The 27,286-nt window shown below is 35.6% G+C and overlaps 1 protein-coding gene and 1 long non-coding RNA gene across 3 annotated transcripts; one reads left to right on the forward strand and one right to left on the reverse strand.

The window, feature by feature from the left end:
- On the forward strand, positions 6,025-8,091 carry LOC107648747 (betaine aldehyde dehydrogenase 2-like). Of its 2 annotated transcripts, none has more exons than XM_021104475.1 (5): positions 6,025-6,174; positions 6,737-6,829; positions 6,923-6,956; positions 7,406-7,501; positions 7,863-8,091. In XM_021104475.1, exons 1-5 carry the CDS (start codon positions 6,134-6,136, stop codon positions 7,875-7,877), a joined length of 279 nt encoding a protein of 92 aa, XP_020960134.1. In that variant the 5' UTR covers positions 6,025-6,133; the 3' UTR covers positions 7,878-8,091. The 2 variants fall into 2 exon arrangements, 1 of the variants encoding a protein (XP_020960134.1); XR_001622047.2 differs by having other exon boundaries at positions 6,026-6,174; positions 6,923-7,064.
- LOC107648748 lies at positions 12,288-26,739 on the reverse strand. Its single transcript, XR_001622048.2, has 3 exons — positions 26,646-26,739; positions 12,701-12,766; positions 12,288-12,492 (listed from the first exon to the last, which is right to left on the reverse strand). It is a non-coding gene; the product is annotated as an uncharacterized LOC107648748 (long non-coding RNA).

Raw genomic sequence — 27,286 nt, forward strand, 5'->3', positions numbered from 1 at the left:
AATGTTCGTCATAGAAACAAAATGAGAACAATAACAGAAAGAAACAAATCTGATCTCTTATGCATATAGACAATGAAAAACAGACCACCCTATAAAAAATAGCAAAAAACAAAGCCAGAATCAGAACCTCACCAAACACACAAAGTACCGAAAAATTGAACTAAACGCAAAGCAAATCTATCAAAAGCATGTCTCCAAATATATTATATCTTATAATTATAATATTGTAATCTATATATCCAAATATATCAGACACAATACTAATCAAGCTTTGTCGGCATTAAAAGTAATTTAGCTACTTTAAGATTCAAACTGCATTTGGTTACTTTAATTTGTGGTGCACTATACTCTATCATGATACCAAATCTTTAGCTGGTTGAGATAAATTCTCTATTAAAGTGAGCTAAAAATGTACAAATCCAATAATTTCAATGTGAGAAAAAGAAAGAAAGAAAGTCACCAAGATTATGAGGCCGGTAGGCAAAATTGATAAGGACCTCAATTTCAAACTTGAGAACAATCTACCGCTACTGTCTTCGAACCTTCTCAAAGGATTCACCAGCCTTGGAGACATCTCTTCCCGATTTAGTTACTTGCCACCACCACCACAAGGACAAAAATAATAATAATTTATTATTCTTCTTAGTTTTATTATTATTGCTGTTATTATATACTAGTATTAATCAATATGAAAGAAAGAGATTATAACATCAGCATTGGAAACAAGGTAACTAAAATCAAAGAAATGAAACAAAGTAACTTAAAATACCTTTTGCTATGCCTTGGCAAGCCTCCTTGACTGGGATCTTCAATATACTACACTCAAGAAAAGACAACAATGACTTAATCTGCAGCAAAAATCTGGTTAATCATTTGAATCATTTCTAAATTGATGGAATCTATATGTCTGTAATTCGACCTTGTTGGAGCATCTGAACACGGGATTTCTTATATCTGACCGCCTCCATAGAATGCTTTCCTTTGATTTTTCAGTGAACGTTCTGTACTTGATTTGAGGAACATCAACCGGGTTGCTGCAAATTGCAAAAATATTACAAAGGGAAAAATGATATATATTACTACTTGATTATCTACTTTCAAAGGCCAAATTATTGATAACTTGAGCATTTATTGTTACTAGCAATGATATTGTTCCCATCTAGTGTAACAACGTTCCAAGAAAAACTAGGATCTACTGGGTTGATATGTGCAACTTCCCCACTATAACATGGTGAAAATTGAAAAGAATGAATATAAGAACTACAAGAACCTTGGATCATTTGAACACTGTTTTAGTTTTGTTATAAATATTCCTCAACACATTCACTGAGAGTGGAACTTTACTATTGTGCCAGAACTTCACCAACTACACATCACTTAAAAGAGAAATTTAAGTATCAAAGGCTCTAATATCATCTCATATATTTTGTTAGTGATACCAAAAGACAGCAAGATATTAGGTGTAAAACCTGGATAAATTGTCATTTATAAATTAAATTAGATGCAAAGTGGGTTGAGAAATTAATAATTTACAAATTGGATATTTTTTGGTGGAAATTTAAAAGAGAAAATAAAATTGGGCGGAACAATACAACTAAATGCAAAAAGTGCGTACCGGCAATGAAAGTGACTCCATCGGCCTAGATCTGTCTGATACTACGAGTGAGAGAAATTGAATATGAGACAAGAAGAATAAGAAACTAAAATCTATAATTTGGGGAGATAAAATATTTAGAATGCGAATTAATACACTAATCTTAAAGGTTTTGGGCCAAAGTTAGGCCAAACGCACCAAAAATAGAGTTAAGGCACACTTGGGCCCAAGGCCCAGAAACCAAACACTAACACCCCCTCACCGAATGCAATTCAGCCTTATTCCTTCAATATAATACAGAGAGGCACGAATTAGAAGAGAGAAGAGAGATGAGAAGCCATGAACACTAAGCTTTTATTCACCACCATTTTTTTGCTCATAACTTTTAATCCAGAGCTCCGATTGATGAGCCGTTTGTGGCCCGTGTTCATCTCGAAATTCTCTCAATTATAACTGAAAAATATGTTAAGGAACACTAAGATTTTCACCCATTTTTGTTTCCTCTAGTAATTCATATTTTTGGTTCAATAGGTGTTGAGTTATTGTGATTTTGGTTGTTTAGGGTTGCTCTAGCATGAATTCCAAGTGGGTTCCATCCCAATCTACAATGGGTTAAGATAAAGAAGTTTTATCCCCTTATGATTTTTCAATTCAATGACCCTAGGTTGATATAAATGTGAAATTGGTAATATTAGAGTTGTTGGGTGATTCGGTACACTTTGGGAGCTTAAACTGATCTTGGAGCTGTTGTTTGAGGCTTCGTTGGTGTTGGACGAGTTTGGTTTGGCAAGAAAGGAAAGAAAATTAAATGTGTGAAAACTGCCGTCATTAAGGTACGAGTTTGAGTTTCAAGTAGGCATTATGTAAAGTTATGTGAATGCCTAGGTTAATTGACCCTAGGATAAGTGTGGATTGCATTAGTTGATGTTGCGATTAGTAACTAAATGTATGTATGTATGTATGTGTGCTTTGAATTGAAATCTGGTTATGAGTAGTGAAATTTTGGTATATGATGATGATTAGTGTTGAAATTGGGCCGGAGGCTGGAATTGGATGAATTTTGGTAAATTAGTTGATATTGATGAGTTGTTGTGATTGAATTGTTTGAGTAATTTGGGAACGATGTGTTATTAAGGTTAAATTTGGTAATTTGTGTTGGGCATTATGCTAATTGTATTGAATGGGAATTTTTAAGAGGAATCGATGTGAAGTGAATAATGATTAATTTCTAGGAATTGGATGTGGTAGGTCTTGAATGATTATAATGTGTTTAAGAATGATGATGGAACATTCAGTATGCTTAAAATGTTGTTTGGGTTGGTTTTAAAGGAGAGAAGTTTGAGAATTTAGCATGAAAGGAGTTAATGCAAAATTTTGATAAGAGTAATTTTCAGTCAACTTCCACGGACCGTAACTTAGTGCCCAGAGCTTAAAATTAAGCGAAAAGTTTCTCAAATTAAAGATAATTAAATTACTATTAAAACGATATAAAAATAAGAAAAAATAGACTTTTATAGAGAAAGTTATGAGGGTTTGAAATTTGAAAATGTAAAAGGTTGAGTTGTGGAATGAACCAGAAAACTTTTGGGGTTGCACGCACGAGTAATGCTCGCATGCGTGGTGTTTACCTACACAAAACAGGTCGTGCGTATGCATGCCTTGCACTATTTGGCCTGAGGGTTGTGCGTACGCATGAGTCATGCGTACGCGCAAGTCTAGTTTTTTACTAAAACTCTGTTTTTACTATTTGGCCTTTCCGGCAAGCTTGTAAGCAACCGAAACCCCAAGTTTTAAGTATGACAACCAAGTTTTAAGCCTTAAAGTGAGTATGAGGTTAAATCATAAGTTGAATTAAACTATTCCCAATTTGATGCTTGATTTAGCCGGATGAAGTTGTTGTGAAGATCCTGGTTTTATCCTGCTTGCAGTGAGAATGGTAGTCTTATCCTATTCACGTGTTAATGAGAGATATGATAAGGATGATTATGATTTTGAGAGATGATGATGACTGATTATGATTAAGGTATGATGAGGATGATTATGATGTTGAGAGATGATGATGACTAATTATGATTAAGGTGTGATGATGGTGATTATGATATTCAGAGATGATGATAATTCATGAAAGATAGGGATTAATGAACCTAATCTTTGTAAATTGATAAGGCAGTGGAGAGGATCATGATTCTGATGAGCGGATAATTTATACGCTTTTTGGCATTGTTTTTAGGTAGTTTTTAGTATATTTTAGTTACTTTTTATTATATTTTTATTAGTTTTTGTGAAAAAATCACATTTCTGGACTTTACTATGAGTTTGTGTGTTTCTCTATAATTTCAGATATTTTCTGGCTGAAATTGAGAGACCTGAGCAAAAATCTGATTCAGAGGCTGAGAAAGGACTGCAGATGCTGTTGGATTCTGACCCTCCTGCACTCTAAGTGAATTTTTGGGAGCTACAGAAGCCTAATTGGCATGCTCTCAATTTTGTTGGAAAGTAGACATCTCGGGCTTTCCAGAAATATATAATAGTCCATATTTTGCCCGAGATTTTATGGCTCAAACTGGCGTTAAACGCCAGCTAGAGACCCTTTTCTGGCGTAAAACACCAGAACTGGCACACTTCTTGGCGTTAAATGCCCATTTTGGCACCCAGGGTGGCGTTTAACTCCAATTTGAGGCATATGCACGTGAAAGCTTGAAAGCTCAGCCCAAACACTCACCAAGTGGACCCCCGGAAGTGGAATTCTGCATTATCTACACCTAGTTACTCATTTTCTGTAAACCTAAGTTACAAGTTTAGTATAAGAACTACTTTTAGAGATTCATTTTGCAACTCATGACATTTTACATTTCATATTGTATCTTCTACGGCATGAGTCTCTAAACCCCATAGGTGGGGTGAGGAGCTCTGCTGTGTCTCAATGGATTAATGCAATTACTATTGTTTTCTATTTAATCACGCTTGATTCTATTCTAATATACTCACTCGTACTTAAATATAGAGAATATGATGATCCGTGAAACTCATCATCATTTTTAATTTTATGAACGCGTGCTTAACAACCACTCCCGTTCTACCTGAGCTCAACGTAGTCATTGGGCGACAGCTTAAGTGCGTATCTCTTGGGTTTCTAATCCACGAGTTCGATTTGCATCTCCTGACAACAGAGCATTTGAATCCGTGAGATTAGAACCTTCGTGGTAGAGGCTAGAACTAATTGGCAGCATTCCTGAGATCCGAAAATTCTAAACCTTGTCTGTGGTATTCCGAGTAGGATCTGGAACGGAATGACTGTGACGAGCTTCAATCCCGCGAATGTTGGGCGCAGTGACAGTGTGCAAAAGTATAGAGAGATCCTATTCCGACACAAGTGAGAATTGACAGATGATTAGCCGTGCAGTAGCTGTACCTGGTATTTTTTATCTGAGACGAGAGATCCGACAGTTGATTAGCCGTACAGAAAGTGCCTAGTATTTTTCATCTAAGAGGACGGATGGTAGCCATTGACAACGGTGATCCACCAACATACAGCTTGCCATTGAAGGAAGCCATGCGTGTTTGGAGAAGAAGACAGTAGGAAAGCAGAGATTCAGACGACAGAGCATCTCCGGAACCTCAACCTGTTCCTCATTACTGAATCACAAGTACCATCACTACAAGAAAAAAGGCCTATGGCCACGCTTTTTTGTTGCCACGCTTCAAAAGTGTGGCAAAAAGTGGTCAATGGCCACGCTTTTATGTGGGTGGCAATAGATTAGAGATTTGGCCACCTTTTTTATTGCTACGCTTCAAAAGCGTGGCGAAAAGCATCAACGGCCACGCTTTTGTATAGGTGGCAATTGGTTAGAGAAACGGCCACGTTTTTTTTGCCACGCTTCAAAAGCGTGGCCATAAAGAGAAACAAGGACGTTTTGAAAGCGTGGCGACAGGGTTTCATTATGGCCACGCTTACAAAGCGTGGCCATATTCAAGTACGCTTTTGGCACTCTTTAAAAGCATGGCCAAAAGGTGCTTTTCTGCCACGCTTCAAAAGCGTGGCCGTAGAGCAAAACATTGACATTTTAAAAGCGTGGCGAGAGGGGCTCCAACTCATTGACCCTAACCCGGCCCCTGACCCGGCTCCCAACCCGGTCCCCAACCCGGTCTCCAACCCAAAGACAAGACACTAACCCTTTACCCAAAGACCTAATCACTCGAAACCCTAAGCCTGAAGAGCGCCTCCCATTAGCCTTAGCCCTGAACCCTTCACCCTTCACCCTTCGCACTTCGGCCTGAACCCTTCGCCCTTCGCCCTTCACCCTTCACCCTTCGCCCTTCGCCCTTAGCCTTTGTCACTCGAAACCGCTCATCGAATCTGCTGATCGCACTGTTAATCTTCGTCACTCGCCCTTAGCCCTTCACCTTTCTTCATCTTGTTAATCTTCATTTTCGTCTTCCGCTCATTGAATCCGCTCATCGCACTGTCTCCTACCTCGGCGACCTTATGGCCTCCTTCAGTTCAAAGATGTCCGTACTCTCTCTCTCTCTTTCAGCTCAATGCATAGAAGAGCCCTTTTCAGCGGACTTATGCGACTCAGGTGAGTTTGTTTGCTGCTTTCTTAAGCCACTGCTTCTTGAAAATGCTTTGTTTGTAGTTACTGGCTTGTTCTTGGTTGATTAACTCTGTTACTGGCTTACTGCTTGATGATTAATTGATACCCTAATTCTTGCTTGTTCTTAGTTGATTAACTCTGTTTCTGGAAGTGAAATCATGGATAAGATTACAGGGTTTTGTGTTTTTGTTGAAATTATTGATGAAAAATGGCTTTGCTATACTGCTGCTGCTGTTTTTGAATTTCTGGCTCTGTTGTTTTTGAATTTTTGTTGATTTATTGATTTCATAGTTTTTGTTGATTATTTGTTGCTGTTTTTGAATTTTTGTTGATGATTTATTTGATTTCTGGTTCTGTTGTGCAGCTGGTGTTTTTTATTGTGTTAATAAGAGCTGCTGTTTTTTACTGTGATGTTGATTTATTGATTTCAGTTATGGATGATTATTTGATATTTTAGCTGTTATATTTTTTTACAATCCCTAAACTAGTTACCTCTCTCTGTTAGCAAAATTGCTATCTTGATGGCTAACTAGATATCATGTTTTAGGAACTATCCTCTGTTAATGGCTACATGGAAGGTTGCCCCTGCTCTGGCAGCTGGTTGTGCTGCAATATTGAAGCCTTCCGAATTGGCATCTGTGTATATTTCTCAGCAGCCCTTGCAAAATCTTTGCTTCTTTTTGAGTCTTGGTTATTTTTGCTGAACTATAGGCTATGCTTTGATTTATTTCAGGACATGTTTGGAGTTGGCTGACATATGCAAAGAAGTGGGCCTTCCTTCGTGTGTACTAAATATTCTCTTTATGTATAACAGATTAGAAATAAATCTAGTAACTGAAGAACAATGAATATACGAGAAGCTCGTACACCATACGGTATTGGCCGTTCTTAAACCTGAACTCCAGAGTTCAAAATTAAAGCTTTTTCTTCGGTCATTACCTTTTTTTTTCTTTCAAGTTTTTAAATAAAGCTTGTCTTTTCTGCTCCTACTATATACACTATAGTATATTGAACTTTAAAATAAAGGATTTTTGCAGCATCGGTTTCCATAACATTAATATTGGAAGGCTAAAAACAAAAAACAAGTGATATTGGAATGTGCTAATTGTTTTTCTTAATTTGTCCTTATGCTAATATCTTGGGGCCTCAAACAGTGAATCAGTAAGTGTTCCATTTTATGGTGTTTTAATTGCCGTACATTTTTACTTTCTTGCAGTCTAAGATGAAGCGCATTGGAATTGATACTGAAGCACTCAAAGAGCACTTTGGGAAGAAAATTATGGAGCTTGAGGAGGAAAAAAGAAAAGTGCAGGTTTGGACATAGTTAGGTTTAAATACTTTTTAGATAGCACACAAACGAAAAGTTTTTTTTGGTTTGGTTTATTTTTTGTCTACATTTTTTGTGTAACTTGTTTTCAAAATTTTGTAAAAAGGAAGCCGTGAAAATAAGAAATGAAGACAGTAAACAGTATTTTTCTTATGTTTATGTTTTTCTTTTCACAATTATGAAAACAGAAAACATGATCATTTTGATTGCATAATTAAGGCAATGGTTCTTATCTTTAACATAAACTAGGCAATACTGTTCATTTCAGGGATAGAATTCTAGTTTATTTGATAAAAATTGTTCTATTGGAGGTTGTCCTGACTTATCCCTTGCTCTCTTCATCCAGATTTCTAAAGCATGAGAGATTCCTGTTGCAACTCTCAAACTGTTGATCCCCGAGCCAGCGCCGTCGCAATGGAGCAGACATCCGTAGTGTGATTTCCTCTGTGCAGAGGGTTTCCATGGCGATTTCTCCATCTGGTATAAACCCGGCAGTTGGCTCAAAACTCTCTCCTGGTTCTCCAGAGGCTCTTACACTAGCCAACTGGATCTGCTGCAGTTATAGGCAAGTCTGCATCTGTTGTATTGTGTTTAAGCTTTATTGTTGAATATTCATTCTTGAAAAGTATCTAATGATGCCCTTCACTTTTTTGTTCTTTTTTCTTCTAATAACAGTTATTATTTGGGGCAAGAGTTGCTGAGATCTGATTCTCTCATTAGTGAGTCAGTGCTTAAACATTTGTGGCATCATCAGGATGCCATTTTGTGCTGTTCTTTGAAGGTATGGCAGATGTTTTGTTCATAGTAGAGTTTATCATTTCCGTGAAAGCCTTTAATTTAAGATATATATGATTCTCTGTCTGGATCGTAGTCAGTGCCGGTGTTCATCTTTGCAAACCAGGCTGGCCTTGACATGTTGGAAATAACTTTGGTGGCTTTAAAAGACATCACATGGGTATTTAGAGGAAGGTAATTCACTAAGTCTGCAAAATTGTAACAATGAATCTTTCTCTAAGTGTTGTTATGTATGTTCAACTTTAATTTGTGGGAAATAGGAATTGTTTCTTTCATTAACTGTTCTTTTTCTTTGTTTATCAGTGCCTTGTATTAACTCCATCTTGTTAAGGCAGAGAAAGCTAGAAGATACATTCCAAAAGAATTCAAATAGGTTGATGCTTTTGGGTAGGTCCAATATTGTAATTTTCTCTCTTTAGATTATAAATGCAGGGGCCAATATTCTTGTAGATAATAAAGGTTGCATTAAACTTGCAGATTTTGGGGCCTCCAAACAAGTTGAGCTGGTAATCTAAGTCTTCTCTATTTCTCTACTATAGTACTATTAGATATACTATTTTGACTTTGTGAGGATCTTATATCTGCGTATTTGTTGAAGCAGCGTCTTTGTTTGATTTAGGAGTTATTTATAACATAGTCTCGATTTTGTGTTCCTATTAATATCTTAGTTATTTATAACTATCTTTGATGTGCATCATATTCATTACTTCACATACAAAAAGAAAATATAATTGATATTCATTATTCATTATGATACAAAGAAATTGAGCTAGCTAGTTCTAAATTTCTAATAGAAAGAGATGGAACTGCTACAGTTTTGCGATGGGGTTGCAACTCTTATGGAGCACATAGGTTCATAATACACTTAATCTGAGCACATTGCACCATCAATATCTCAACCAATCATGTTCATTTCTGAAGTTTGAAGATTATATTAAAAAGATAATGACACTTGATCATTATGAATTAGAGATACAGCATTATAAATTATTTGGTTGCAAGAAACTCCTCATTCAAACATCATAGGACAAAGCTAAATACTTAAGGAGTAAATATTTGCACTAGGTTTTTTTTCTAAAAGAATATAAATAAAAAATTCCATTAACCAGTCAATGCAAAAGCAGTTAGAACCGATTCCAGTCTAAAATTATTGCTTGTGTTAATGTGTAACTATTGATTAACATATCTACAAGTGTTTTAAAGTAGTGTTCTAGTTTTTTCTGGTTGATGAAGGAGTCATTGTTTTATTTGTTTTAAATGACGGGCAGATCCTGGTTTTATCCCGCTTGCAGTGAGAATGGTAGTCTTATCCCATTCACGTGTTAATGAGACATATGATAAGGATGATTATGATGTTGAGAGATGATGACTGATTATGATTAAGGTATGATGAGGATGATTATGATGTTGAAAGATGATGATGACTAATTATGATTAAGGTGTGATGATGGTGATTAAGATATTAAGAGATGATGATAATTCATGAAAGATAGGGATTAATGAACCTAAGCTTTGTAAATTGATAAGGAAGTGGAGAGATTGAGGATTCTGATGAGCGGATAATTTATACGCTTTTTGGCATTGTTTTTAGGTAGTTTTTAGTATGTTTTAGTTAATTTTTATTATATTTTTATTAGTTTTTGTGCAAAAATCACATTTCTGGACTTTACTATGAGTTTGTGTATTTATTTGTAAATTCAGGTATTTTCTGGCTGAAATTGAGAGACCTGAGCAAAAATCTGATTCAGAGGCTGAGAAAAGACTGCAGATGCTGTTGGATTTTGACCCTCCTGCACTCAAAGTGGATTTTCGGGAGCTGCAGAAGCCTAATTGGCAAGCTCTCAACTGCGTTGGAAAGTAGAAATCTTGGGCTTTCCAGCAATATATAATAGTCTATACTTTGTCCAAGATTTGACGGCCTAAACTGGCGTTAAACGCCAGCCAAAGACCCTTTTCTGGTGTAAAACGCCAGAACTAGCACACTTCTTGGTGTTAAACGCCCATTTTGACACCCAGTGTGGCGTTTAACTCCAATTTGAGGCATATGCACGTGGAAGCTTGAAAGCTCAGCCCAAACACTCACCAAGTGGGCCCCGGAAGTGGAATTCTGTACTATCTACACCTAGTTACTCATTTTCTGTAAACCTAAATTACTAGTTTAGTATAAAAACTACTTTTAGAGATTCATTTTGCAACTCATGACATTTTACATTTTATATTGTATCTTCTATGGCATGAGTCTCTAAACTCCATAGGTGGGGGTAAGGAGCTCTGCTGTATCTCAATGGATTAATGCAATTACTATTGTTTTCTATTTAATCACGCTTGATTCTATTCTAAGATACTGACTCGTACTTCAATATAGAGAATATGATGATCCGTGACAGTCATCATCATTCTCAATTTTATGAATGCGTGCTTGACAAACACTCCTGTTCTACATGAGCTCAACGTAGTCATTGGGCGACACTTGAGTGTGTATCTCTTGGGTTTCTAATCCACGAGTTCGATTTGCATCTCCTAACAATAGAGCATTCGAATCTGTGAGATTAGAACCTTCGTGGTAGAGGCTAGAACCAATTGGCAGCATTCCTGAGATTCGGAAAGTCTAAACCTTGTCTATGGTATTCCGAGTAAGATCTGGAACGAGATGACTGTGACGGCCTTCAAACTTGTGAATGTTGGGCACAGTGACAGTGTGCAAAAGGATAGAGAGATCTTATTCCGACACAAGTGAGAACCGACAGATGATTAGCCGTGCGGTAGCTGTACTTGGTAATTTTCATCCGAGACGAGAGATCCGACTGTTGATTAGCCGTACAGAAACTGTGCCTGGTATTTTTCATCCGAGAGGATGGATGGTAGCCATTGACAATGGTGATCTACCAACATACAACTTGCCATTGAAGGAAGCCATTTGTGTTTGGAGAAGAAGACAGTAGGAAAGCAGAGATTCAGACGACAGAGCATCTCCGGAACCTCAACCTCTTCCTCATTACTGAATCACAAGTACCATTCATTTCATGTTATTTACTTTTCATAAACAAAATCATATTTATCATTAATCTCCTGACTAAGACTTACAAGATAACCATAGCTTGCTTCAAGCCGGCAATCTCCGTGGGATCGACCCTTACTCACGTAAGGTTTTACTTGGACGACCCAGTGCACTTGCTGGTTAGTTGTGCGGAGTTGCAAAGGTGTGATTGCAATTTCGTGCACCAAATTCCCTCTAGATTATACGTTTTATAAGTGAATGGGGATTATGACAAGATTATGATTGAAAAGTATGACGGGAACTATATCCTGGAATGAATAAGCGAGTTAACATTGAGGATTCCCTCTCTCGTGTTGTGATTATAATTGAGAAGGTAGTATTTTTGACGTTCTAAGGACGGTAGCATTGTCCTGCTCATGAAATTGCTGTTATAGACAAGCCACTACAAGAAAATAACCCATTCAGGTACACTTGGAAAGTGTAGCCAAAAGTGAAAAAAAAATGATGCCTTAGGCAAAGGCTACACTTTTCGGCCTACGAAGACGTTTAGTGGGGGATGCCTATTCGGCTGTTGCCTATTCTCAAAGGATACGCTTTTCTGCACCAAGGGCTATGCTTTTGGTGTTTGGAAATAGGGTGCGCTTTTCAAGTGATGCTGTCCTGGACCAAAGGCTACGCTTTTCAGCTTTTATTTTTACCAGAATAGGCTACGCTTTTTAACGCTATTGCATCACCTGTAAAGCGTAGCCACATTGTGTATCATAGCTACTCTATATAAGTGTAGCCTTAGGTCCCTCATTATTTTTTTTTAATTTTTTGTATAACCATAGTTACTCTACATAAGTGTAGCCTTGGGTCCCTCATTATTTTTTTTTATTTTTTTAATTTTCTGTATATATATATTCTAAGTATTTTTAATTAAATGAATTAAATATTATAAAATAAAAATAAATACATAATTATACTAAATTTCTTTAGATAATAAAAATTATCTATAAATAAAATAAATTTATAATGATCCAAAAGTACTAATATTCATACATCTCACACTAAATTAAGCATAGTCATATTAAAATAAGCATGAGACCACTTAGAATTTACTACTAATACTCTATAAAAAACTAAAATATTATATCCTACATCAATTCTGTCTTCACCCCCACGACTTCCTATAATCCATGCCCTGCCATGCCCTGCCAAAAAGGTTTAGATAGAAAAAAATTCACATCAAAATTTTGGAAAATTCCTTTTAAAATGTCACTATTTCTACTTCATGATAGATTCTATTATTAATATTTAATTTATTTAATAATTTTCTAAAATAACGTACTACCAAAGATAAAGAAGGCACATACATTAGTAGTAAGATTGAGCAGAAGTTTCTCTCTTACCTTCTAATATTTTTGCTGCCAGAATCCATAAGAATTGTCAATCTTTTTTCTGTGTTCAGGAATTGACTACATAGATGAAAAGTTGAATCAGAAACAAAACTTCAATTTATATAAATGAATTTGAAAACGAAAAGCTAGAAGTAATGGCAGTGCTACAAGAACTAATTTCACATCAGAATTTTTGGACTAAAACCGGCAAAAAATATTATAAGTTCCCTTAATATGATTTTAATTTCATCATGTTTGAAGAACCAAACCAAAGTCTAAAACAAATGAATAAAAAAATTGCATAGCAATAAATATGAGTATAAGCTGAAATAAAGTAGAACTATTTACTAATCATGCCATTAGATTTTAGCAGCTAATTCTTAACCAAAGGGCAAAAAATAATTACAATTTCATTTAGAAGGATACTTAACAAATCAATAAGTGTTAAGAGGCTAGGATTATATACTTTGGAGCCCACGATTTTCTAGACACTAGGACAACAAAAAATAAATAAATAAATTGTGTATTGGCACATAAAATTAATGTGTTCTCTTTGGATTTGAAATTGTGTTCTTATTCAGAACATTTGGTTTTATATTATCTCAATCCAACTATTATAGATCTCAATCCAACTATTCTATTCGATAAATAGTTAATTATTAATCCAAGAGACAAAACTGTTTAAAATTTCTCTATGCATTATTAATTGTGTTTTCAGCCCAGCCCACAATCTGATTTCTATGTATAACTATGTAAGAAATATTTTATCCATGTAATAGGTACCCTTCCTTTCATTTTCTTCTTAAGTTTATCTATTTCAACTTGGCAAAGCAATGTAGTAGGAAAAGACAAACATAAATTTAAAACTAGCTTTACCCTTTACATTACAAGAAAAATCACTTTTAGCGGCCATTTATTTTACTTTTAGCGGCAATAAAAATAGCCGTTATTACATTTACCGATATTTAGACATTAGCCATCTTATGCTTTGTCGCTAAAAAGCTTTAGCGGCAATTATAACATTTGTCGATAAAGACCTTTTTAATGGCCGCAAAAAGTATATAACTTTTAGCGGCCATTTTCTTAGCAATTTATATGGCCACCAAAAGTAATTCTAAGATTGCAATGTTATTTACTTTTAGTAGCTATTACTATTGCCACTAAAACCTATTTTACCGGCAATTTATATGACCACTAAAAATAATTCTAAAATTGTAATGTTCACTTTTAGTTGCCATTACTATTGCCGCTAAAATATTAAAACTTTTTTAATTATACTCACTCTTTTAGAAATAACAACCTGTCTTTTTTTTAAATTTCAAATTATTTTTACCAACAATTATTATTATTGTACAAAATATAAATATGTTAAAATTAATTACTACAAAATAAAATAAATTTAAAATATTTATACACGAATTTCTCTTGAAAAATAATAAAGTATAATACAAATTTAAACAACATAAATATTACAAATCTATATTACATCAATGATCAGCACATAGCTAATGATCAATTCATGTCTTTCCCAATATCAGCCTCGGAACCATTTATAAGCAGTCTAATGGTTTCTAATCCGCTGAGCAGATTGATTGTCTAGTAGCATGGTGTTTATAAAAATGGTTAGCTATATGGGTTCACTTAGAAAAAAACTTAAGCAAAAATTTGAAAGAATCTAGCCTTCTGTTGAGTAAAAGAGAAAGCACTTCCTCTTAGCTTCAAAATTGATATCAATGAATCAAGTCCTATGGTCTCTCTTAACAGTACCTGAACCATACATATTTGAGGTTAGTACCAGGACAGGATTATAACTGAATAAACAGAACAGAGTCAACAAACAAAAGGTGATAAATTATACAAATATGAAGGAATTGGTAACAGAAAGACATAATGTCTTAAAATAGCTTGGAACATATTGTTTTATAAATTTTTATCCGAATAATAATAATAATAATACATCATATTGACTTGTAAACAAAACTAGCTCATCATAATTAGAAAACAAAACAGGTAAGCTCTCTGCAAGACTCATTTAACTAAACTCCTCTATCCCCAAAGAAAAATATTTGTGTGCATAAAGACTTGAGGAAATCTAAATTTGGAAGCTCCAAGTAGAGACCATAACCATGGGTTAGTATGCTTCATCATGAAGCACACAAAACAAATTTACTTAACGTTCTGACATTATTAATATATCACCTGTACGACAACTCCACCATCTGAATTTCCTTCCTCTCTTATGATACGGAAAATCTTCTCAAATACACCTTCAAAGACGACAATCTTTTGAATCTCCTATAATCATTAAATAATTTAAATAAGACAAACACTCTATCATCCAACATAATAAATATAAAAAATACTAGTACAACAAAAAGTTTACCTCAGCTGCACGCGTCAAGTGAGTAAGAAGCAATAAGGCCTCGTTCCTTATTACATAGAGGTAAACTTTGATTATTATATTTCAAGCTTTTAAAATGAGGATCAATAGGCAACCCATATTAGAATATTCCAATTTCCAATGGTAAATAGTTTTACAGAGTACCAGATTATCACCGAGATAGTTATTGAAATTTTACCAGCCAACATAAATACGAATGGTTAAACAAGTATATATTGTATAGCCATATGAGAAAATACAACAATTAAGTTTGAAAAAGCTACTGAGAAGACTGCGGAGCTTTCAAGTCTTGTACCTCGTGATCCATGAGCATATCCATTAGCCGTGTTATTCCACGAGGGATGGTCAATATAGCTTCCTACAACCTGAAGAGGAATCCAGCAAGTGTCTTTACTGAGAAAGATGATTTAACAATTTCAGGAACTAATCCAAATAGAATTTATGATACTAATACCTCTGTGGAGAATTACTGAGAAGGGCAGTCAGCAGTTGCAAAGTATAGTACCGCACATAGAAATCATCCTCTTTCTGTCAAAGTACCCTAAAGGAAAAATGACAAAAACAATATAATGATTATTTATATGCAATATAAGCCTAGAAATCAAGCAAAATTCTTGAGACATAATTCAAAATACATCCCATGATTAGAAGGAAATTCTTACCAACAGACTTAAAAGGAGAGAGATAATGTCTGCTTCTCTAGAAAGTAAATCAGTGTTCATCAAGGCTAGCTGAACTTCATTACTTGACCCTTTTCCATGATTAATGGGAGTTAGTGCACTTACTAGAGTTTCCAGGGCACCACGAACCTTGATGGACAATTCAATGTAATCTTAACTAATAAACTATTCGGACTTGATACTAGAAGCAAATGGTACAAATACATGAGAGAGAATTCACATCCGAGTGGTAAAAAAAAGAGGAAAAAAACACAACCATAGAAGGGTTGAAAGAGAAATAAAGAAATGCAGCAATGAATTCCCACTCAATAATCATAAACAAACACAATAACATATAACAAAGCCTATGCCCTATTAGGCTATACACATCATTAAACGAGGTTAACAAAAGTAACATATGACACGGTGAAGTAAGTTGAGTAATGTATCAGTATCTAAAATATCTTAAATATATTGAGGAAAGTTTATCATTCTCCAAAGGAAAAAGGAAAAAGTAAATAAGTTCACTGGATAAGCTCAAAGCCAAGATTGGAAAATTGTTTTAGGGATGACATAATGTAAAATATGACCATTATACTGATTCAGCATATTGCGTAGTCCTAGAGAGAAGATGGTATTGAGTTCTAGAGTTAGCATGGTGAACTATTCTATGAATCTCATATTAAGCTGTTGAAAAACAAGCTCAGAAATTTCACATTCTAGTTTTTTTATTTCTTATTTCCCTTATTTTGTCTAATAACTAATGGTGAACTTGAGGATCAGGACCCAGGCCTTGAGCAATACAAAACAATTAGAAAGAAGACAAGATAAGGAAGAAAAGTTTGTCACCATTTCAACATCTTTGTGCTCTTCCTTTAAGATGCTAATCAATATAGGAAAGTGATCAGTCGAATTCACTCCCCATATAAAAACGGTGAATCTGTTCTTTGACAAGCGCACCAAATATCATCAAGTAATAACCCACTAAGAGTGGGGTCGAATCCCACAGAGATTAACGGATTAAAGCAAACAATAGTTAATTGATTATCCTAGTTAGACTATTCAGATTTGGAGTGATAATCAATAAGGAAATGTAAAAGACATAAAAGTAAAGGAAAGCAATAAAGTGCAAGAAAGTAAATGGCAAAGAAAGTAAAGTACAAGAAAGTAAAGTGCTAGAAATGTAAAGTGCAGAAAATGTAAATAACCATAAAGTAAATAAAAGAAAGAAAGATAAAATAAACATTGGGATCAAGAGATTTTGCATTCTCCGAATTAATTGATTTCATCTAATCTTCAATCATGCAACTTATTAACCTCTTGGCAATCATGATTGATTGAGCCCCAATCCATTGGTGACTCAATCTCTCAAATCTTGATCAAATTCAAATTCCTTGGTCTAATTGCTCATGAGAAGAGATGAAGAATGGTCCCTGATTATACCACACATCATCATAGGTCCAAGTAGAGGGAGGATTATATGTCACCATATCCAAACACCAAAACTCAGATTCTACTCAAGTGTGAGAAAGGATTTCAAGCATGGTTTTATGTTTCCTCTTCCAAGGTTCCCTTAAAACCCAATTACATTCAATCTCTTTTCCAAGATAATTGAATGCTAGAATTAAGAAAGAAATTCTTTCTAGTAAATCAAAGAGAGATGAATAGAAGAAGAAGAATAAAAACAATCAATCCATTGAAAAATAATAGAGCTCTCTTTTCCAATGGAAAGAGTTAGTGATTCATAACTAAAATATATTTACAAAAGTAAGAAAGAAAAGAAAGGAAGATGATGGTGAACAGAGAGGGTCTGAAGACTTCCCCAATCCAGCATGACTAATTCTATGAAACTAAGGCCTTTATATAGGCTCTCCTAATTTACAAACTTAAATGAAATTAAAAATAAATTACAATAAAATAAAAATAAACTATTCTAGATGCTTCTTGTGGCCTTTATTGGTTGATAATTGTGGCTTGAATGAGAGTTGGAGTGGACTTGATTGAAGGTTGGGGGCTACAGGAAGAAGTTGGAGTGTGGTTTTAAGTGCCACTCCCACTTGATTTTGCCCTTTGGAGTATGACCCACTTTGCAATGCTGAATTGATGGAGTTGTTTGGGCCTCAAATTGAATGTCAACGTTGCAGTATTATATATTTTTATAAAATCCTGGATGTTAGCTTTCCAACGCCTTTGGAATCAACTCATTTGGATTTTTGTAGATCAAGTTATGCCCATTTGAAGGTGAATAGGTCAGTCTATCAGGTAGCCCGGCGTGCCACGCCCACTCTCTGGTGTGCAACGCCCATATATTATGAAACTGGCATGCCACGCCCGTTCTTTGGCATGCCACACCTTCAATGTTGCTCTCTGGCCATTAGAACTTGCGTGCCATGCCCAGAACCCCAATTGGCATGCCCATTATGAAAATAAAGCTGGCGTGCCACGCCTTCGATGTCAAGTGGCACGCTCAGATTTTGTAATGCTGAAATAATGGCATTTTTCACCTCCAGTTTTAACGTCCACCCTAGAGTGTTACATATCGTTGGAAAGCTCTAGATGTCAGTTTCCAATGCCACCAAGATCACATCATTTGAACCTCTACAACCCAAGTTATGTTCCTTTGAAGATTAAGAGGTCAGGTTGGTAACTCTGCAGTGACGTGTTTTGCTCCTTGGGTTTTCGGGGTCAATATCTTCCTCAATTTCAGTGTCCATAGTAAAGTGTTATATATGGTTGGAAAGCCCTGGATGTCTACTTTCTAATTGCACTAGAATTATCTCATTTAGAGTTGTGTAGCTCAAGATATTTTAATTTGAATAAGAGGAGATCAGGCTGGCATATGCCCCGGCGTGCCACGCCCACTTCTTGGCGTGCCACACCCATAGTGGGGTTCAAAATCACTCCTCTAGAACTTAAGCCTGGCGTGCCATGCCCAAAACACCAAGTGGCATGCCCTCTTTGAGATCTTGGCTTCACAAACTTGGTGTGCCACGCCCAGAGCTCCAATTGGCACGCCCATGTAAAATTCTTCAACCTTCTTTGCTGGAATGTTGGCCTGGCGTGCCACGCCCATAGCTTCAAATGGCACACCCATTGTTGAGAGTTGGTTTAAAAGCTTGGCATGCCACGCCCAGAGCTTCAAGTGGCACGCCCAGCTTTACATGCCCAGCTTTATATGTTGTTTTCTTCCCTTTTGTTTGCTCTTTTCACCTAAAATTCAGCACAAACCCTTTTCAAAGCAATGTACCATAATATATATCATTTGGTTCATGAAATTGCATTGATTCAATGAGATTATGCTCTTTTTATGGCCATTTTAGATAAGAAAGAGGGTACATAATGCGCAGTCATCACAACACCAAACTTAAACTTTGCTTGTCCTCAAGCAAATAAATAATCATGCAATAAAGTTTGACAAACTAAGGTGAGAAGAGTAACAATTTTTATGTTCATGGTTGGCTAGTTTCTTATGAATGCTACAATCAAAAGACATTCAAATGATTGATGCTTCTATCTAGCTCATTTTATGAAATCTTTTTCTTTATGTTCCTTCCTTGAAACAAGCTTTTCATTCTTTTCTTAGCTTAACTTTTTGGGTGCTCTGCACCATGTGTTGAAATCTACGACTCTAAATGCTTTATTTTCAACTGTTACCACTTGATACATAACCACCACAAGTATTTAATTAGAGGACTTTTTAAGCTCATTTGTTTCTTTTCTTTACTCTCTAATCATTGATGCTCAGAGCCTTGAGCTTTGAGGGAGTGCTTTTGCACTTGAGCCTAGTCTTGACTCTAAGTGTTTTATTTTCAAACTTTTTTCTTGATACATAAACAACACAAGTACTTAACAATTGAATTGTCATTGGTACTCATAGCCTTCAGCTTTCTCATTCTTTCCCTTTTCTTTTTCTTGCCTTATTTACAATTGCTTCTTCAAGGTTTTCATGATTTCAAAAAATTTCATAAAATGTCCTAGATGAAAACTTCAATCAAACAAATTCAAATGCAATTGAGCAACAATAATCATGCTAGCTTCCCAATACATATAAGCTCATGCTAACTTCTTCTTTAATGACCTTGTTTGCTTATGATCTTGAAACTTCATTACTTTGACTCACAAAATTCAAGATGGTAGTCATAATGTCATAGCACATGTTACAATTCAGCAATCAAGTTATGCTTATTCACAACAAATAATCACACATGCATACAAAAAAATAGAAGACAATCATGCAATTTAAATATATTGGAAATAAGTAAGAGGAAAAAGAACTTTACCACCTTGTAGTTCATCTTCATTGTTGTTGTCACTTTCCTCCTATTCTTCTCCTTCCCACACCAAATTTAGAATGATTGCTTGTCCTCAAGCAACAAATAAAACAGTGGTGATGGGGTTTATGATAGTTCATGAATGTCTTAAACAATAGAGTGTTAGTAGTACATGTGTTTAAGCAAGCAAAATTAAGAATCACAACAAAGGCACAAGAAAGAAACAGAGGCAATATGATTGTATTAATAAGTGGTATGCATGGTACATAGCATGAAAGATAAATGGCAACACCAAACTTAGCGTGACACTTTCATTTTAGCATGATGCAAGTACCCAGTGAAGATTGAAAATTAAATTGTTGCATGGCAACACCATACTTAGAATACAATCATATGCCAAATTATTGAAAGTAAAGTATGCAAAGAAAGGAAATGTTACCTACGGTTGGGTTGCCTCTCAACAAGCACTCTTTTAGTGTCATTAGCTTGACATGTTGTTCTCAACTTTCTTCCTCTTCTTCCAATTTTTCAAGAGGAATGACCTCAAGGGGAGAGAAGAGCAAGTTGATGTCCCCTGTGTAGGCCTCTTCCCAACAAGCTTTCTTTTTTTATTTGCTTGATTTGCTTTTCTTGTTGGGGCAGGGGTTGGATTGTTTGCAGTTGACCTTTTCTTCTTTATGAATGTTGTCCTTTGTATCTTAGTCACAATCCTCATTCCAGTGTTTTGGTTGATTGTCTTCACTTCTTTGTTCTTAGAACTTGGGTGTTGTGAGATGGTTGGAGTATCCTCTTATCAAGAACTTCTTGGAATGGTGGCTCTCTTATTGGTACAAAGATCTCTTCTTCTTGCTCTACTAATTCCTCATTTTCACCCACATTAGGCACTTTTCCATTCCTTAGACTAATAGCATAATATTCTTCCCCTAGCCAAGGAAAGACATTGGTTGGTTCAGCAACAAAATATTGTGCCAATTATCTCTTTGCTCTTCTTGATTTCTCCTTGAGATTTCCATATTTTCAATCACCTCTCTTACATTTTGCCTTAAAAACTCACTGAGTTGGGCAATGAAGAGATATCTCTTGGAGAGTTCTTCCATTGCAAATTCTAGAAGATTTTGTGGAGGTGCATAGGTTGGACAATTATGGGATGATAGTCCTTGAAGAAAGGGGTATGCAACATTAAAATTCCTTCTAAAGCCAAAATTTCTATAGTTGTTATAACAATATGAACTATTTTGTGGCTCTGGGAGGTATTCTATTTCATTTGATTGCTCATACTCTATCATTCTTTGGTGATATTCCTAGCCACCATTAGGAAAATGACTAGAATCATTTTGTGGTGGTGGGCAATATCCCATATGACATGATTGATCAAAAGATGAGGTAGACTCCATTCTTACTTGCAAAATGCTCTGTCTCAAACAATAATTACCAAAAGAAATTGGAATCCCCATTGTCACAGATGAGAGACTCTTAGTGAGGCAACAACAAAAATACCTTACTAGCAAGAGAAAATTAAAAGAAATTAAATGACAAAAACAAAGAAAAAAAGTGTCTAATCTAGGTAATCAACCAACCGGTGGTTTGTTAATCACAATTAATCCCCGGAAACAGCGCCATAAAACTTGATGAGTCGAATTTACTCCCTATATAAAAATGGTGAATCCGTTCTTTGGCAAGCGCACCAAATATTGTCAAGTAATAACACACTAGGAGTGGGGTCGAATCCAACAGAGATTAACGGATTAAAGCAAACAATAGTTAATTGATTATCCTAGTTAGACTATTCAGATTTGGAGTGATAATCAACAAGGAAATGTAAATGACATAAAAGTAAAGGAAAGCAATAAAGTGCAAGAAAGTAAATGGCAAAGAAAGTAAAGTACAAGAAAGTAAAGTGCTAGAAATGTAAAGTGCAGAAAATGTAAATAACCATAAAGTAAATAAAAGAAAGAAAGATAAAATAAACATTGGGATCAAGAGATATTGCATTCTCTAGATTAATAGATTTCATTTCATCTTCAATCATTCAACTCATTGACCTCTTGGCAATCATGATTGATTGAGCCCCAATCCCTTGGTGACTCAATCTCTCAAATCTTGATCAATTGCCAATTCCTTGGTCTAATTGCTCATGAGAAGATATGAAGAATGGTCCCTGATTATACCACATATCATTATAGGTCCAAGTAGAGGGAGGATTATATGTCACCATATCCAAACACTAAAACCCAGATTACTCAAGTGTGAAAAAGGATTTCAAGCATGGTTTTATGTTTCCTCTTCCAAGGTTCCCATAAAATCCAATTACATTCAATCTCTTTTCCAAGATAATTGTATACTAGAATGAAGAACAAAATTCTTTCTAGTAAATCAAAGAGAGATGAATAGAAGAAGAAGAATAAAAACAATCAATCCATTGAAAAATAATAGAGCTCTCTTTCCCAATGGAAAGAGTTAGTGATTCATAACTAAAAGATATTTACAAAAGTAAGAAAGAAAAGAAAGGAAGCTGATGGTGAACAGAGAGGGTCCGAAGACTCCCCCAATCCATCGTGACTAATTCTATGAAACTAAGGCCTTTATATAGGCTCTCCTAAATTACAAACTTAAATGAAATTAAAAGCAAATTACAATTAAATAAAAATAAACTATTCTAGATGCTTCTTGTGACCTTGATTGGTTGATAAGTGTGGCTTGAATGAGAGTTGGAGTGGACTTTATTGAAGGTTGGGGGCAGCAGGAAGAAGTTGGCGTGTGGTTTCAAGTGCCACGCCCACTTGATTTCGCCCTTTGGAGTATGACCCACTTTGCAATGCTTAATTGATGAGTTGTTTGAGCCTCAAATTGAATGTCCACTATGAACCATTATATATTGTTAGAAAGCCCTGGATGTTATCTTTCCAACACCTTTGGAATCAACTCATTTGGATCTCTGTAGCTCACGTTATGCCTATTTGAAGGTGAATAGGTCAGTCTATCAGGTAGCCCGGCGTGCCACGCCCACTCTCTGGCGTTCCACGCCCATATATTATGAAACTAGCATGCCACGGCCATTCTTTGGCATGCCACGCTTTCAATGATGCTCTCTGGCTATTAGAACTGGTGTGCCACGCCCAGAACTCCAAGTGGCACGCCCATTATGAAAATAAAGCTGGCGTGCCACGCCTTCGATGTCAAGTGGCACGCCCAGATTTTGCAACGCTAAGTGTTAATGTCCACCCTAAAGTGTTATATATCGTTGGAAGGCTCTTGATGTCAGCTTTCCAAAGCCACCAAGATCACATCATTTGGACTTCTACAACCCAAGTTATGTTCCTTTGAAGATGAAGAGGTCAGGCTGGTAACTCTACAGAGACGTGTTTTGCTCCCTGTGTTTTCGGGGTCAATATCATCCTCAATTTCAGTGTCCATTATAAAGTGTTATAATGGTTGGAAAGCTCTGGATGTCTACTTTTTAATGTCACTAGAAGCATCTCATTTGGAGTTGTGTAGCTCAAGATATTTTCATTTGAATAAGAGGAGGTCAGGCTGGCATATGCCCCGGCGTGCCACGCCCACTTCTTGGCGTGCCACGCCCATAGTGGGGATCAAAATCTCTCCTCTGAAACTTAACCCTGGCATGCCACGCCCAAAACACCAAGTGGCACGCCCTCTTTGAGATTTTGGCTTCACAAACTTGGCATGCCATGCCCAGAGCTCCAAGTGGCACGCCTATGTAAAATTCTTCAACCTTCTTTGCTGGAATGTTGGCCTGGCATGCCACGCCCATAGCTTCAAGTGGCACGCCCATTGTTGAGAGTTGGTTTAAAATCTTGGTGTGCCACTCCAGAGCTTCAAGTGGCACGCCCAGCTTTACATGGCCAGCTTTATATGTTATTTTCTTCCCCTTTTGTTTGCTCTTTTCACCTAAAATTCAGCACAAACCCATTTTAAAGCAATGTACCATAATATATATCATTTGGTTCATGAAATTGCATTAATTTAATGCGATTATGCTCTTTTTAAGGCCATTTTAGATAAGAAAGAGGGTACATAATACGCAGTCATTAGAAATCCTGAAGCATTAATCATCAATATAAAAAAATAAATAAAAAGAAAATAGAACAAAACAATTCGTTTAAGTATACCTGTGGCACCAAATTCTAACTGGGAAGCCTGATTTTCTGAGACAATAGCTTGAAGCTCAATAATAGCATTTCTTCTTTCATTTGCAAGTTTACCATTGCTTATTCGGTCAAGCAACCACTTAACATAGCTACAAGATAAAATACCAAGCATGTAGCATTAAGTATTAGGAACTCATTACTGTAGTAAGATTAAGCAACAGATTATTCAAAATAAAAATAAATAAATAAATAAATAAGTAGTATCTGGATAATTGAAAATGATGACATAGAGTAAAGGGAAACTAAATACAACAAAAAAGATTTAAAGAAAACTAGTTAAGCAGAGTGAATTTCACACTTAACATTCAATCAAATGACCAATACACAATGCGCTTAAACAACATTCATATAGCAAAGCAAGAAAACATTCTTCAGGTCCCATTATAAGTTATAGCATATGAAATCAGAAAAAAGGAAAGGGTAGGAACTGACTACACTTGCAGAAAGCTTCCAATTGCAATAACATTTAAGAACTACTTTACCTATATGCATATGAACTCTCGTTGCCGAAAACAAGCCCAACAACCCCCTGCAGCAATTCAACCTTCAGCGACTCCAGCAACAAACGCCAAAAATGCCACACCTGCAAAAATATGAACAAAAATTAAGTTACTCCGTTCCATAGAAATCAAAATTAGATAAAAGTGACATCAAAACCAAAATTATAGCCGCTGCACTCACATCACACACAAAAGAAAGACGCAAAAATCACAAAGTTTTTGAAAATCTCAAAATCGGAGAAATTGAAGATGAAAACCTAAATAGAAAACAATCAGAGAGGTTAAAGTGACATCGAGACCAAAATTGATATCTGAAGATTGTATGAGCGTGCAAGACCGATGATGGTGCAAGCAGCGGAGGCGTGTCGGTTACAATAGACAGTGAAGAAGATCGAGTAAGAGTGGTGATTGAGATATTGCAGTGTGTTTGAGAGATTGGATTGAGATTGAGATTTGAAGAGTGTAGTGCACGTGAGATTAGCGACAATGCATGTGGCGGAAGTGAGAATCTGATCAAGAACCTCCCCAATCTCCGCGTCGGACTTCCCTGCCACTATTAACGATGGTTTTAAAGATGAAGGTGCTGCAGGTTCTGCCATATTTTCGTTTCTTCCTTGGCGATAGAAATCGAACCTAGCAATGGAGATCTGAGACACAAATGAACAAGAATAGCGATGCGGATCTGAGGGGGGAAGATAAAAACATGAAGAATGATCAATTTGAATGAGTGTGAATGATTAAAGGAGGATGGATGGTCGTCGGCGATAGTAAGGCCTACGGCGGTGGTCGGCGACGGAGGGAACAGCTTGAGGAGTTTCTCTCTTTAGGTTAGTTGGGGACAGAGCTTGTGAGTCAACTGAATTAAGATAAGACCAAAAAATATATAATAAAAAGTTAATGGCTATCTTGATAATGGCCACTATTGATTTAGAGAGAATAGAATTAAAAGTATAAAAAATAATAACTTAATGGCAATAGTAATAATTGCCGGTATAATATATATAATAACGGCAATTATATAGTTGCCATAATAACATAGCTTAAACAATAGAAATAGTGGCTATTATATTATTGCCGCTAAAAGTTTGTCACTAAAACTAATTTTTTTTGTAGTGTTACCTTTAATAAATCAAAATAGCAAAGTGCCAACCTGCACAACAGACACAAAGAAAACAAAGATGAAACTACAGAATTTTTTTCTACTATTCACTTCATAATCAGAAAAGAAACTAGCTTGAAATAGGTGTGAAGAACAATTTTAATCAAGGCTGACAACATTTGTTTCCACTGTAACTTTGTCAAGAAATGAGTGAAATTTCTAATCTTGCCTAGACATAAACTAAATGCATCTCAATGGAACTAGATGATTCCCCTTCTATTACTCTCTATTCAACATTGGAAAAAAAGGTAGCTGATTCAGTAATTTCATCTATAGTTTTCAATAAAACTAGACTAGCAATTCAAACCCAATAATTGGGCTACATACTATAACTAAATGGCAATATAAACTTATCCAAAGGCAAATGATAACCAATGGTTTGCAACATTGCTTTTGTAACATAAATTCAAAATTTGAATAGTATAATCAAATAAGGGTAAATAATAAAAATTCCAACTCAGACTCTCTCTTTTGATAGAGAACTTAATCATATATAGCATAGAATCACATAAATAGACATATTCAAAGAAAAGAAAGATTATAGGTTTGAAAAGGTATTTCAACAATCATAAACAGCTCATGTCCACGATTAGTCTTTACATTTATAAAATTCAGCATGATTTAGTCTTTACAGGCAAGTAATAAGATGCGAAAAAAGTGTAGTCTCCCTAAACATGTAAGACATGAGAAAATATATATAAATTCATATACAAAGACATGCGTATAATGAGTAACAAATTATTTGAGAAAATTTGTAGCTAAAATTAGCTTCAAGACTTTGTGCTCCGAACTACCTACCAAGAGGGGAAAAAGATAATCATAATTAGATGGCTAGCTTCAGAGCTTCAACGAGTGGGTGAACGGTGAATGCGAACTACTCCGGCACTACTTTCTCTTTTCTTCTCTTCTCTTCTCTTCTCTTCGCATCTCTTCTCTTCTTCTCTCTTCTCTCCTCTTCTTTTCTCTTCTCTTTGCATCGCATCTTCGAATGTTTATGGAAGAAATAGAAAATAAATGATGAAGGATAAGAGATATAAATTAGAGTAGAGTACTTATAGTTAAAAAATTAGCTGCATAAGTGTCATAATATTACCAAATGAAAATGTCCATTTAAATTCTACAATATATATTCTCCCATTTGAGTAGGAATTGGAACACGCAATTGACTGCAATCACTGCATATGTCTCAAATCAAGCTTGGGTTCCCAAAATCCATCTTAAAATTCACAAGTACTTCAAGTTATTGATTCAATCAACAAAGCAATTTAAAAGCATAAGAAAAATCCTCTCTTGAGAATACTCTGCTCTCTTTAAAAGTGAAATTTAAACAAAAAAATCAACAACAACAATAATAACAAAAATAAGAATAATAATTCAGTTGACACATGGTGAAATTTACATTGGTGATTTTAGTTTGATCTGGCAGTCCACAAATAAAC

Source organism: Arachis ipaensis, chromosome B06 (assembly GCF_000816755.2).
Source record: "Arachis ipaensis cultivar K30076 chromosome B06, Araip1.1, whole genome shotgun sequence".
Classification (NCBI taxonomy): domain Eukaryota; kingdom Viridiplantae; phylum Streptophyta; class Magnoliopsida; order Fabales; family Fabaceae; genus Arachis; species Arachis ipaensis.